Here is a 13355-nt window from a genome sequence, read left to right as displayed (position 1 = left end):
CATAATGAGAGACAAGTCGAATTCTCCAAAGCATATTTGGAGTTATCCAAGAATATGTTTTCTTCTTTTAGAAATAAAAAAGATGCCTTAAATTAAAAGTATAAATGTTAACGGAGTAAAAACCTCTGCCCTGTGCTATGTATTACTTTAAAATTACTTTTATGAAAAGTGTTCTATATGCAATAGTCAACCAATGATTAGGTTACTCTTTTGTTTGGGGAGTAGCTCACTTAATTGGTTTTCAAGAGCATAATAAATGAGTAGTAGAAGAATTAATGCAGGTTAAATGAATATTAAATTATGGTAGGTGATAAATTACAGATTTTAAATAGTAAAGTTTGAAATTTTCATTTAAAGAATCACTTTTTGGGGCAATATTGTTTTGAGGGAAGCCTGAGAAAATATCAGGGTCATAGGATGGTAGTTTACCTTCTGTTTTAAAAAAATTTGCTTTGTTCAATCATTAGCCACCCTAAAGGAATTTGAAATTAGGACTTTGTTTTTCAGTATACTTTCAAATAACCTCGATTTCAGTGACATATCAGTTTTGTATTTTTTCATGTTAGTATTTTAAAAAATAAATGTTTTTAATGTGTTATTTATTTATTTTTAACTGTATATTTTCAGGGGAATTCCTGGTAAGTCTGAAGACACTGAATGGTTTTCTCGACCGTCGGAAGTTAGTGAAGCTTTATTCCAGGCAGCCTCAGAGGTAGCTTCAAACTTAGTTAACAGTTGCTTTAGTGTATCTCAGCACCCACTTATAGGTAGTACAGCTATTGAGTCTCAGCGCTCTTTATTAACTCTTGAACAAGGGACTGAAGAAGAGACTGTTTCACCTGACACACTTGAGGATCTGAAAACCCCCAAAGACTCTGATAGTTATGATGCTCTTTATTCATATATGTCATGGAAGACACAAGAAGTTATACAGGAGCCAGAAACCAATTTAGCTGATAAAGATCAAGTTTCTTTTTCAACTGCATCTGATACAAGTGATGAATACGTAACTCCTAAAGGAAGTGACAGTTTTGATGCTTCTTGTTCATATGTGCAATATGGGAAACAGGAAGCTTTACAACAGTTAGAAAAATATTTAACCAGTAAGGACCGTGATTCTTATTCAGATTCATCTGACACAATTGATAAAAATAAAATTCCTAAGGAAAGTGACAATTTTAGTGCCCCTTTTTCAGATATGCCATGGAGCAAACAGGGAGCTTCACACCATCCAGAAATATGTCTAATCAGTAAGGACTGTGTTTCTTTTCCACGTGAAGTTGCTCCTCGTTTTTATAGTAAAATGCCACATTGTTTTTTGCATTGTTTGTTGGAAAGAGGAGGAAGAGAGGTTCCCTTGACAGCTGATAGTCATTATTTTGAGAGTGTTTATTTAAGGGCTCCTGCTGAGAATGAGATGAAACAAAAGATGGATTCTTTGGAGGGTTATAAAAGAAATGAAGAAGATCTGGGGAAAGAATTATCTCAATGTTTTGAACTAAAGGAGAATAGAAATACTTTAGGATTTTCAGAGGTGCATCCCAGATCTTCAGAAATACAGTATATTGAGAATGTTGTAGTTACTGATAATTCTGTAGAAGTGCCAGAAGCACATATACTCTCCAGGGGGCATGATACCTCTAAGATGGAGGTTTCTGGTGGTCCTCTTCACACTATTAAATCCAGCTCAGATGAGACATCAGAACAGCTGTGTTTTCAAGAAGAAAGAAACCAAAAGCCACCTTCTGCTTTTGGTGGGAAAAATGTTGATGCTACTGAAAATGTAGCCTTTCAGGCAGTTATTGCCTCTATTGAACCTTCTGAGAAAGAGAGTACAGTAAATGAAATCCAAACTGACATCAATAAATCTTTAACAAATGACAGCCAAGAAAGTGAACCAAAAAATCCAGATCTTTCCTTATTAAATTATTATGAAAACTTTTTCTTTGATAAACTTAATCATCCACCCTATCAATCTACTCCTGGGGTGTTTGAATCAGCAGCTTCAAAACCATTGTTGTATAAAAAAGATGATGGTGATAGCTCCCTGTACTGGCATCCTAATTTAAAATCACTCCCCAGTGCTCCTCAGGAAATACTCATTACGCCACTTTCTCTTAGTCCAGAGCTTAAGTCGTCATCTTCTTTAAGTGAAAAATCTCTCAGACAGGCTGTTGGTCTTGGCAAAACACAGTCGGCTTTATTTCAGTATGATACAGACAATGAACCGTTTCTTCCCATTGGGAAGATAAAGTCTGTTTCTGCTCTTGACCTTGCAGAGAAGTTAGGATCTTCAAACATTATTTATCCAATGAAAATATGGACTTCAGATTCTTTGGTTTTACAAGATTTAAAGCAGCACACCTTTGAAGAAGTTGCAGATTCCTCAAACTGTATTTTGGGTAAGAATGGAAACTCTAGTAACGTCATTGAAGGTCCATCTGCAGCTGTAGGAAGCAGCTTTTCAGCAAACTTGGTGGCATGTGATGCAGTCACAAGGTGCTTTGCCAGTGATCAGTGATGCATCATTAATTGCAGTTGGCCAAGAGACATTGCTGAAAGCTGATACAGACCAAGGTGAAATTCCTCGGCCTGTGGGAGCCAAGTCCAGTTTTACTGTCTATACAATTATGCAAAATGACTCCTATTTTGTAGAGGGCCTGCAGGGGAAGGCTGAATCTGACATCTATACTGTGGATGATGATACTGAATGCTGTAGCCTAGATGAAAATGCTGTTGTATGCAGGAAAAGAGTTGTTGAACTACAAAGAGAGGTGAGACAATAAAATGATTGTTGGGGAGAGACATGGTCTTTTCCAGTATTGTTTCAGGAAATGGTATTGTTATTTGTTTTTACTTTTACTCTTTACTGTTTCCCAGATACGTGACCAAGGTGACTTGACTGGTGAGTGCATTAAGCTAGCAGGTTTAGAAAATTTGCTTGATGATCTAGAGATTTGTGACAGCTCCCTGCACTGGCAATCTACTGTACAGCTGCCATCTAAGGAAGAGAGCAGTTTTGAAGAGCCTGTAAGTTTTTCTGTTTGACATTTCTTATGCGGTAGGGAAAGAAATATTTTATTTGAAAAATGAGGATGAAAGTAAAGGGCCGTTTATATCCTCTAATACCAAATTATGATGTCTAATCTGGTTTTCATTTGATATCCAGGAATATGCTGCATTAATTTGTTAGAGGTTGGCATAAAAGAAATATTTGTGCTTCGTAGACCATGAGACTTAGTGACTTCTGTGGTGTTTTGGAAAAGGCCATCCTTTGGAGCTTGCAGGCCTTTCATCTTGAGGCATCTTAACTCTTCCAAATTGTGCCAGCAAGAACCTTTGGGATGGTGTTAAGATTAGACTCATTCATGGAGATATTCAGTTGTGCTTTTTTCCCCCTCTGGCCTTCAATGTACGGGCCTTGGTATATAGGCCCTGACATATTCAAGTATTTGTTTAGAAACCCCTGAAAGATTTTAACTTCAGAGGTATCTTGAAGTCAAAATTTTCTTTTACATACAAGGCTTCATTTACCTGGATCCTTGGATCTTTTGGCTTTAATGTTTCTCTGGTCCCATTGCCCATCTGGTTTTGTCTGATACGGTCAGCTCCAATCTGGGTCCCACTTCCTGATAATATATTCTTACATTCTGTCAGTCATTAAAGACAGTTAGGTCATATATGTGGTATACTTAATGTTACCTTCCTTTTCCTATTTTCCCATGTATAAGATTAGTATGTCATTGAAAAGCTGCTAGTTTGAGTTGCAATTATATTTTAAAATATTTATTTATTTATTTATTTATTTTGCTGCGCTGGGTCTTACTTGCGGCATGCGGTATCTAATTCCCTGACCAGGGATCGAACCCTGGCCCCCTGTGTTAAGAGCACAGAGTTTCAACCACTGGACCACCAGGGAAGTCCCTGCAATTATATTTTGACCTTTAGGTTCAGGTAGTTGAAAAGAGAAACTGAACAAAGATTTTGTGATGAACTTTTCCTTTTATTTACAATTTATTGAATTTATTTAAAAATTTTAATATAGAGAACTGTTAGGTTAGTTTTATTTTCTTCAACATTCTAGACATTGTTTAATTCTAATTTTCAATTTAATAACGATGGGGATGAAAATGATAGCTTACACGCTGTGCTCAAATAATATGCTAAGAGATTTACTTACATGCCTCAATTCATTTAGGCCTTTGGTCAATCCTACCAGGGAGGATTGTTGGGGATTATTATCATCCCCATTTTACAATTGATATTTAGAGGGTTAAGGAACTTGCAAGTAGGGGAACTAGTATTTGAAACTAACCTTGTCAATATACTTAACCACTATACCATAAACTGTTCTTCAGTGAAACCAAAGCCAAGATTTTGCATCATTTTGGCAAGAGTGAAGGTCAAAGTTAGTTTTAATAAGAATGAGAAACAAAATATCAATTTTAAACTTAGTTTCTTTTTTCCTTTTTCTTCCAGTTTTATTGAGATATAATTGACATACAACACAGTATAAGTTTAAGGGATACAGCGTAATGACTTGACTCACATGACCACAATAAAGTTAGTGAACATCCATCGTCTCATATGGATACAAAATTAAAGAAATAGAAAAAAATTTTTTTCCTGATGATGAAAACTCTTAGGATTTACTTTTAACAACTTTCATATATAATATACAGCAGTGTTAATTATATTTAAACTGAGAGTTTCTGATTTTTTTTATAGTGCTACTTTTGTAATTTATGTCAACTTTTCATGTAGATAAAATATATTTAAAGACATGAAGATGTATTTTCAGTTAACAGTGATGTGCTGAGATTAACTCTTACACAATTTCAATTTTTTTGGGGGGGGTTATTTATTTATTTATTTATTTATGGCTGTGTTGGGTCTTTGTTTCTGTGCGAGGGCTTTCTCTAGTTGCGGCAAGTGGGGGCCACTCTTCATCGTGGTGCGCGGGCCTCTCATTATTGCGGCCTCTCTTGTTGCGGAGCACAGGCTCCAGACGCGCAGGCTCAGTAATTGTGGCTCACGGGCCTAGTTGCTCTGCGGCATGTGGGATCTTCCCAAACCAGGGCTCGAACCCGTGTCCACTGCATTGGCAGGCAGATTCTCAACCACTGCGCCACCAGGGAAGCCCCAATTTCAAATTTTATTTGCCCTTAACTGTAGGTTTTTAGTCCAGGGAGGATGCTGTTCTCTATATTGTCTTTCACTCTTAGCTCTCTTCTGTAGTCTGGGAGTTACGTAATGCTAATATGAGGGAAACAATGAGCCAGACATGGTGATAATTTTCCTGCATGGCCCAGCTTGCTCTCAGGGGGTTTGCCTACTCTTTGGTTTCTTCCTTATTCTCATCTGTGTCTCAAAAGAGGCATTCATACTTGTTTGCCTCACTTTGATACGTATCTGTCATTCTCTAAATGATTATTTGAGGATCCACTTATGTATGATGTAGGTTGGGGCTATGAAGAGACTGTGGAGAATTGGAGTCAAAACCCTGTTCAGTTACTTTGTTAGCCTTGTGCCTTGGGCAAATGAGTTTCGAGGATCACTCTCCTTCCTTGTCTACATAAAGAATAGGAACAATAATAATCAACCTCAAATGTTGTTATGTTAAATGGGGTGTAAGGTATGTAGCACTTACATGGTTAGTGCCTGGCTGTTAGTTCCCTTTACTGAAACTAGACCATTAGACTCTTACCAGGGCTTTCCTACGCTAATTCGTTATTCTGTTCCTTCTCTCTCCTTGTTCCTGGCAGCAGCATATTACATTCTTTTAGCCTCTATAATAAAATACTGTTTTAGTATCCCTTATTTTGGCCACGTAACTCTTAAATATTATTTAAGGTTGACTCCTTAGATTTCTTTCGTGTTTTTGTTGGTCCCCCCTCCATCCCAAAGAATTTGTTTCCTCTCAAGGTTTAAATGCTTTTCTCTGTGTGGATGGTTATCATCTCTATTTTAAGACCCTAGTATTATTTCTCCTAGGTAGACCCATATTCTATCTTGCATGAAATTTTCCTGTGAATCGTCCCAACATCTCATTCACCTTGCTTAGATCAGAATGACTCATTTTTTTTCCTAAAATCAGAGTGACTTACAGATTTTCTCAGTTCTTATAGAGGTGTTAGCATTTCTTGGTTTCTTCATTGTCTTTGATTCTGTCTTCATTATTGATAAAAACTAGGAGATAAACCAATCTTGATTTTGTTTTCCCTCCTGACTCCTTTAATTTTTAGTGATAAACATCTGTTGATCTCTTAAACAAATACGTCTCATCTTTTTCATTCTGCATTTTCTTTTTTATTAACTGCTCTAATAATCTATATATTTCAAAGCTTTGAAATGTTATCGAAGTCAAGATTGGAATAGAAAATTTTTTCCCTACGTTTGGAAGCTTTAGGGGAAAACTTCTATTAAACACAGTGCATGCATGAGCACACACAAGTACTTATCTATCATATATGTGATATATACAGTTGACTGGGAACAATGTGGGATTTAGGGGCACTGACCCTCTGCGAAGTTGAAAATCCACAGTTGGCCCCCTGTATCCCTAATTCCGCCATATTCATGGTTCTTCCACATCCACAGATTCAACCAATCTTGGATCATGTGTAGTACTGTAGTATTTACTATTGGAAAAAAAAAATCCATGTATAAGCGAACCAGTGCAGTTCAAACCCATGCTATTAATGAGCTGCATGTCTCCTTTGGCAGTAGGATAATTGAAAACTAAGAACTTCGTGCTATGTTTAGAGCAAGGTTCCTCTGCATTATTGCTTTGGGATTGGATAATTCTTTGTTGTGGGGGGCTGTTCTGTGTATTTTAGGATGTTTATCAACATCCCTGGCCTCTACTTACTAGATGTCAGTAACATTACCCCCACTAAAGTTATGACAGTGAAAAATGTCTCCAGGTATTGCCACATGTTCCTTGGTGGGGGGAGGTGGGGGAGTGCAAAATCTTCCCCATTTGAGAACCATGGGTCTAGAGAAACTATATGGGCAGAAGAAGTAGAATTATTTATTTCCACATTCTGCCAGCTTCTTAAGAATGTTTGTTACTACACACTGAAAAACCCTTCATAAAAGAGGATAGAAAAATTCATGCTTATGTACATTTTTAGACTCCCTCCTGAGAGGGCAGCACTGGAATAACTTTTTAGGAAAATAAAAGTGGTATGTTGTTTTTATATGAGAGTATACTGTGAATTTGGTGAAAAGTTGTGTAATGTTTATGTACCAACATCAGTACTAATAGTTTCTAATTTCTTTTTTCTTTTTTTTTTAAAGATTTTTTTTTTTGATATGGACCATTTTTAAAGTCTGTTGAATTTGTTACAATATTGCTTCTGTTTTATGTTTTGTGTTTTTTTGGCTATGAGGCATGTGGGATCTTAGCTCCCCAACCAGGGATCGAACCCACACCCCCTGCATTGGAAGGCAAAGTCTTAACCACTGGACTGCCCGGGAAGTCCCCTCTGATTTCCTTTTTAACAAGGACTTGCTGGAATGTCATGAAACTTCAGGAACTTCTTTTTCAGCATTTAACCTTTACTTCATCAGTTTATATTTCCCACTACTTTTTTTTTTTTTTTCCCACTACTTTTGTTTCAAAAAATTTGAGAACTTATGTTTTTTGGTAACTGATCACAGATGCAGTTCTTTGATGCGTTTATTTTTCTTCTAAACATTTGTGGATTTCTTGAAAATATTTCTGTTCTCTCTTCCCTCCTTTCCTCTTTCCTTTCCCTAACATACCTCTCCTTCTTAAAAAAAAATGTCCTTGAGCTTGTCAAGAATATTACCATAGTTCAGATCATACTATTGTTAAGTAGCAAACTTCTGAGTAATAGAACACTTCTAGGTCTCCTATCTGTAATATTCTATACAGGTAGACTCCCAAACCCTCAAATAATTTGTAGAGCCTTCCTGGAATTAACCAAACAAGATATGACCTATATATGAATTCAGGAGGGTTGAGAATATGATCTTGAGGAACTGGTATAGCTGCTTAGCATTCATTTTCATAAAAATGAGGTTATTTTTTAGAAGATGAAGTCTAAAATTAATCTTATTTTCTTCGTTTTTTATCTCTTTTCATAGGTATATCCTTCTAATATGGACATTAATCAGTCTTTTTCATCTGTATTGCCTCTATTTGTTCCTCATGAGCCAACTAGAGAGTTGGAGTATCACTCTTCAGATCTCAGAATGTTGAGGGTATCTCCTGACACTGTGCCAGGGACTCTCAAACATTCAACAGGTACGTAGAGAAGGAGATTTTTTTTTTAATTAATTAATTTATTTATGGCTATGTTGGGTCTTTGTTTCTGTGCGAGGGCTTTCTCTAGTTGTGGCAAGTGGGGGCCACTCTTCATCGCGGTGCACGGGACTCTCACTATCGCGGCCTCTCTTGTTGTGGAGCACAGGCTCCAGACGCGCAGGCTCAGTAGTTGTGGCTCACGGGCCCAGTTGCTCCGCGGCATGTGGGATCTTCCCAGACCAGGGCTCGAACCCGAGTCCCCTGCATTGGCAGGCGGATTCTCAACCACTGCACCACCAGGGAAGCCCGAGAAGGAGATATTAAGTGTCCTATGACTAGCTTGTTAAAAATATCTTGCTGTGCCTAATTTTTTACTTTTGAACTCCTGCAATAATGTTAACTTTGGATTAGGTATATTTATAAATCCTCAGATCTTTTATTAGATGAAGCATTTGATTTTCATTGCATTCTTCATGACAGTGTTTAGAACTGAATTACATGGAGGAGTCTGATATTAGAGTCAGTTTGTTTCTATATTCCTTTCTGTGACTTGAAGGGAAAAGGGAATTAAATGAGCATAAGAACAGATACAAGTTTACAGAGAGGAAACTGAGAGATTAGTTTTGAGGTAGAAAGCAAGATTGTCTGCTGAGGGAGGTTGAGAGTTGTGGAGGTGGGGTAAGGGATTTGAGGAGAGTGGCTTGATGAAGACTTAGAATTTATGTTGAAGTGAATAGGGGATGGAGCTGACTAAGGATAAGCAGATGGATTGGCAGGTAGTTCTGAGAAGTCAGCTGAGGTTGGAGATGCCTATCCTGGACATTTTCATGTAAGTGAAATCATACAATATGAGATCTTTTGTGGCTGGCTTCTTTTACTGAGTACGTTTTCAAGATTTATCCATGTTATAGTGTATATCGGTACTCATTCCTTTTTATTGCCAAATAATAGTCCATAGTATGGATATGTCACATATTGTTTACCTGTTCATCAGTTGATGGACACTTGGGTTGTTTTCCACTTTTTCATGAATAATGCTGTTATGAACATTGACGTACAGGTTTGTGTATTTGTTATTTTTATTTCTCTTTGGTATATATCTAGGAGTGGGAATTTCTCGTTCATGGTAACAGTGTTTAACATTTTGAATAACTGCTAAACTGTTTTCCAAAGAATATGCACCATATTACATTCCCACCAGCATTATGAGGTTTCCAGTTTCTCCACACCCTCAACAACACTTGATTTTCTGTCTTTTTGATTATAGCCATTCTGGTGGCTGTGAAGTGGTATCTTGTGGTTTTGGTTTACGTTTCCCTAAATGTTACATTATTGATTTGAGATGTTTCTTTGTTTTTTTTTTTTTAAAGTTTTATTTATTGATTGATTGCTTGATTGCTATGTTGGGTCTTCGTTTCTGTGCGAGGGCTTTCTCTAGTTGCGGCAAGCGGGGGCCACTCTTCATCGCGGTGCGCGGGCCTCTCACTATCGTGGCCTCTCTTGTTGCGGAGCACAGGCTCCAGATGCGCAGGCTCAGTAGTTGTGGCTCACGGGTCTAGTTGCTCCGCGGCATGTGGGATCCTCCCAGACCAGGGCGCGAACCCGTGTCCCCTGCATTAGCAGGCAGATTCTCAACCACTGCGCCACCAGGGAAGCCCGAGATGTTTCTTTTTAATGTAGGTATTTACATTGATAGATTTCTAAACACTACTTTAGCTGTGTGCCTTAAGTTTTGGTTTGTTGTGTTTTTGTTTTAATTAATCTAAACTATTTCCTAATATACTTTATAGGATTTTTGTGCTTTTAAATTTTACTGAGGGATGTTTTATGTCCTACCATAATGTTTATCCTGTAGAATGTATGGTTCGCGCTTGAGAAGAATGTGCATTCTGCTGTTGTTAGGTGGTGTGTTCTATACATGTCTCTTAGTTCTAGTGGGTTTATAGCATTCAAGTCTTCTGATCCTTGTTGATCTTCTGCTAGTTTTCTCCATTTTTGAAAGTAGGGTATTGAAGTCTCCAATTATTATTGTTTGTCTGTTTTCCCCTTTTCTGTCAGAATTGTTTCATATATTTTGAGACTTTGATATTAAGTGCATTTATGTTTATAATTGTTACATATTCCTGATGAATTGACCTTTTTGCTGTTGTCCCTCTTTAATTCTAGCAACATATTTTTTTGTTTTAAAGTCTATTTTGTATTATGTCTGTGTGGACTTTCCAGTTCTTATGGTTGCTGCTTGAATGTCGTATCTTTTTTCATCCCTTTACTTTCAACCTATTTATGTTTTTGAAGCTGAAGTGTATCTCTTGTAAATAGCTTATAGTTGTATCTTTTTTATTTCTTAATTCCAGACTGACAGTCTTTGCCTTTGATGTGATTGTTTAATCCATTCACATTTAATGTAATTATTGATAACATTGGATTTACACTTGCTGGTTTACTTTTTCTTTTCCATATGCCTCATGACTCTTTTGTTCTTCTGTTCTTCCTTTACTGCTTTTTATTGCATTAAGTGAATATTTTCCAGTATTTTAATTTCTTTAATAATTTTGTAGCTAATTTTTATTTTTTTAAATTAATTAATTAATTTATTTTTATTTATTTTATTTTTGGCTGCATTGGGTCTTCGTTGCTGCATGCGGGCTTTCCCTAGTTGCAGCGAGCGGGGGCTACTCTTTGTTGTGGTGTGGGCTTCTCATTGCGATGGCTTCTCTTGTTGCGGAGCACAGCTCTAGGTGCGCGGGCTTCAGTAGTTGTGGCATGTGGGCTTCAGTAGTTGTGGCATGTGGGCTTCAGTAGTTGTGGCTCACAGGCTCATTAGTTGTGGCACACGGGCTTAGTTTCTCTGCGGCATGTGGTATCTTCCTGGACCAGGGCTCGAACTCATGTTCCCTGCATTGGCAGGTGGGTTCTCAAGCACTGTGCCACCAGGGAAGTCCTAGCTAATTTTTAAAGTTATATTATTAGTGGTTGCCCTATTATAAAATTTATCTTAACTTACCAGAATATACTCCCAATTTATACTAACTAAATTTTAGTGTGATACAGAGATGTTTCTCCTATATAAATCTATTCCCTCTTCTTTGTATTTGCTATTATTATTAATACATAATATACCTATATGTTACAAACCCAAGAGTAGATTGTTACATTGTCATAATTATTTATATAATTTTATGTATTTTAAAGAAGCTCAGAGAAGTAGAGAGAGCAAATATTTATATTTATAGAGCTTGTTACATTATTATTTGAATTTATTCTTATTTCTTATTCTCTTTCTTATTCTCTTTATTTGTTCCTGTGGATTTATTATCACCCAGTGTCATTTCCTTGCTGTACTCTAACTTTGCTCCCATGTACCTCCTTTTGATGTTATTGTTGAATACGTTACATTTCTATATGTTATAGCCCCAATAATACAATTATATATGTGTTGTTTTATGTAAGCTTGCTTTTAAAATCTGTTAGAAGAAAGGAAAATATGCAAGTGTCCTGTCTTTTTGTAATTACCTAACATAATTATCTTTACTGGCACTATTTGTTTTGTTCTGTAAATTCAAATTACTGTTTGGTGTCACTTGCTTTCAGCCTGAAGAACTTCCTTTAGTATTTTTTGTAAGATGGGCTGGCCACCAACAAATTCTCTCAGTTTTTGTATATCTGGGAATGTTTTTATTTTATCTTTTCGAAAGGTAGTTTTGCTGGGTTTTGAATTCTTGGTTGACAGTTTTTTTTCCCAGCACTTTGAATATGTCTTTCCACTGTATTCTGCCTTTATTGTTTCTGATGAGAAATCAGCTATTCTTATTAGTGTTCCATTGTATGTGATTTGTTTCTTTCTTGCTGCTTTCAGGATATTCTCTTCGTCTTTCAGCATTTTGATTTTGATTATGATGTGTTGGTATGGATCTCTCTGTTTATCATTGAGTTCATTGGGATTCTCAGATGTGTAGGATAATGTTTTTCATCAAATTTGGGAAGTTTTCAGCCATTATTTTTTTCTGTTCTTTTCTGTCTCAGATATCCCCCATTATACATATGTTAGTGCACTTAGTCTTGTCGAATAGCTCTCTGAGCCTTTGTTCATTTTTATTTATTATTTTTTTGCTGTCCTTCAGCTTGCATAGTCTCTGTTATCATCATATTCACTGATTCTTCTGTCTGTCCCTATTTACTGTTGAGCCTCTAGGAAATTTTTCATTTTAGTTGTACTTTCCAACCCCAGAACTTCCATTTGCTTCTTTTGTAAGTTCTATTAGCTTATTTTCTATTTGATGAGACATTGCCATTACCTTCTTTTAATTTTATTTTTTAATGTTTCCTTAACATCTTTCTTGGAGTATAATTGCTTTACAATGCTGTGTTAGTTTCTGCTGTATAACAAAGTGAATCAGCTATATGTGTACATATATCCCCATATCTCCTCCTTCTTGCCTCTCCCTCCCACCCTCCCTATCCCACCCCTCTAGTTGGACACAAAGCACCGAGCTGATCTCCCTGTGCTATGCGACTGCTTCCCACTAGCTATCTGTTTTACATTTGGTAGTGTATATATGTCCATGCCACTCTCTCACTTCATCCCAGCTTACCCTTCCCTGTCCCCGTGTCCTCAAGTCCATTCTCTATGTCTGCATCTTTATTCCTGTCCTGCCCCACGGTCCTTCAGAACCAATTTGGTTTTTTCTCTTTTTAAGATTCCAAATATATTTGTTAGCATACAGTATTTGTTTTTCTCTTTCTGACTTACTTCACTCTGTATGAACAGTCTCTAGGTCCATCTACCTCACTATAAATAAATAACTCAGTTTCATTTCTTTTTGTGGCTCAGTAGTATTCCACTGTATATATGTGCCACATCTTCTTTATCCATTCATCTGTCGATGGACATTTAGGTTGCTTCCATGTCCTGGCTATTGTAAATAGGGCTGCAATGAACATTGTGGTACATGACTTTTTGAATTATGGCTTTCTCAGGGTATATGCCCAGTAGTGGGATTGCTGGGTCGTATGGTAGTTCTATTTTTAGTTTTTTAAGGAACCTCCATACTGTTCTCCATAGTGGCTGTATCAATTTACA

At 36.8% G+C, this 13355-nt stretch overlaps 1 protein-coding gene across 7 annotated transcripts in view; it reads left to right on the top strand.

Moving 5' to 3' along the window:
• The window catches only part of ALMS1 (ALMS1 centrosome and basal body associated protein), a 235882-nt gene that overhangs the window by 30985 nt on the left and 191542 nt on the right, over nt 1-13355 (top strand). For all 7 annotated transcript variants that reach the window (XR_009009950.1, XR_009009949.1, XM_057558483.1 and 4 more), the window contains exons 5-8: nt 628-2402; nt 2656-2774; nt 2881-3030; nt 8116-8275. Coding sequence is in view for 5 of the 7 variants with exons in the window: in XM_057558483.1 (XP_057414466.1) it covers nt 628-2402; nt 2656-2774; nt 2881-3030; nt 8116-8275 (2204 nt within the window). In the remaining 2 variants the exon portion in view is untranslated. The remainder of the gene's footprint in view (nt 1-627; nt 2403-2655; nt 2775-2880; nt 3031-8115; nt 8276-13355) is intronic.

This window comes from Balaenoptera acutorostrata, chromosome 12 (genome assembly GCF_949987535.1).
Source record: "Balaenoptera acutorostrata chromosome 12, mBalAcu1.1, whole genome shotgun sequence".
In the NCBI taxonomy this organism is placed as follows: Eukaryota; Metazoa; Chordata; class Mammalia; order Artiodactyla; family Balaenopteridae; genus Balaenoptera; species Balaenoptera acutorostrata.
Note: the sequence above shows the minus strand (reverse complement) of the source record. Positions and strands in the feature narration are given on the sequence as shown.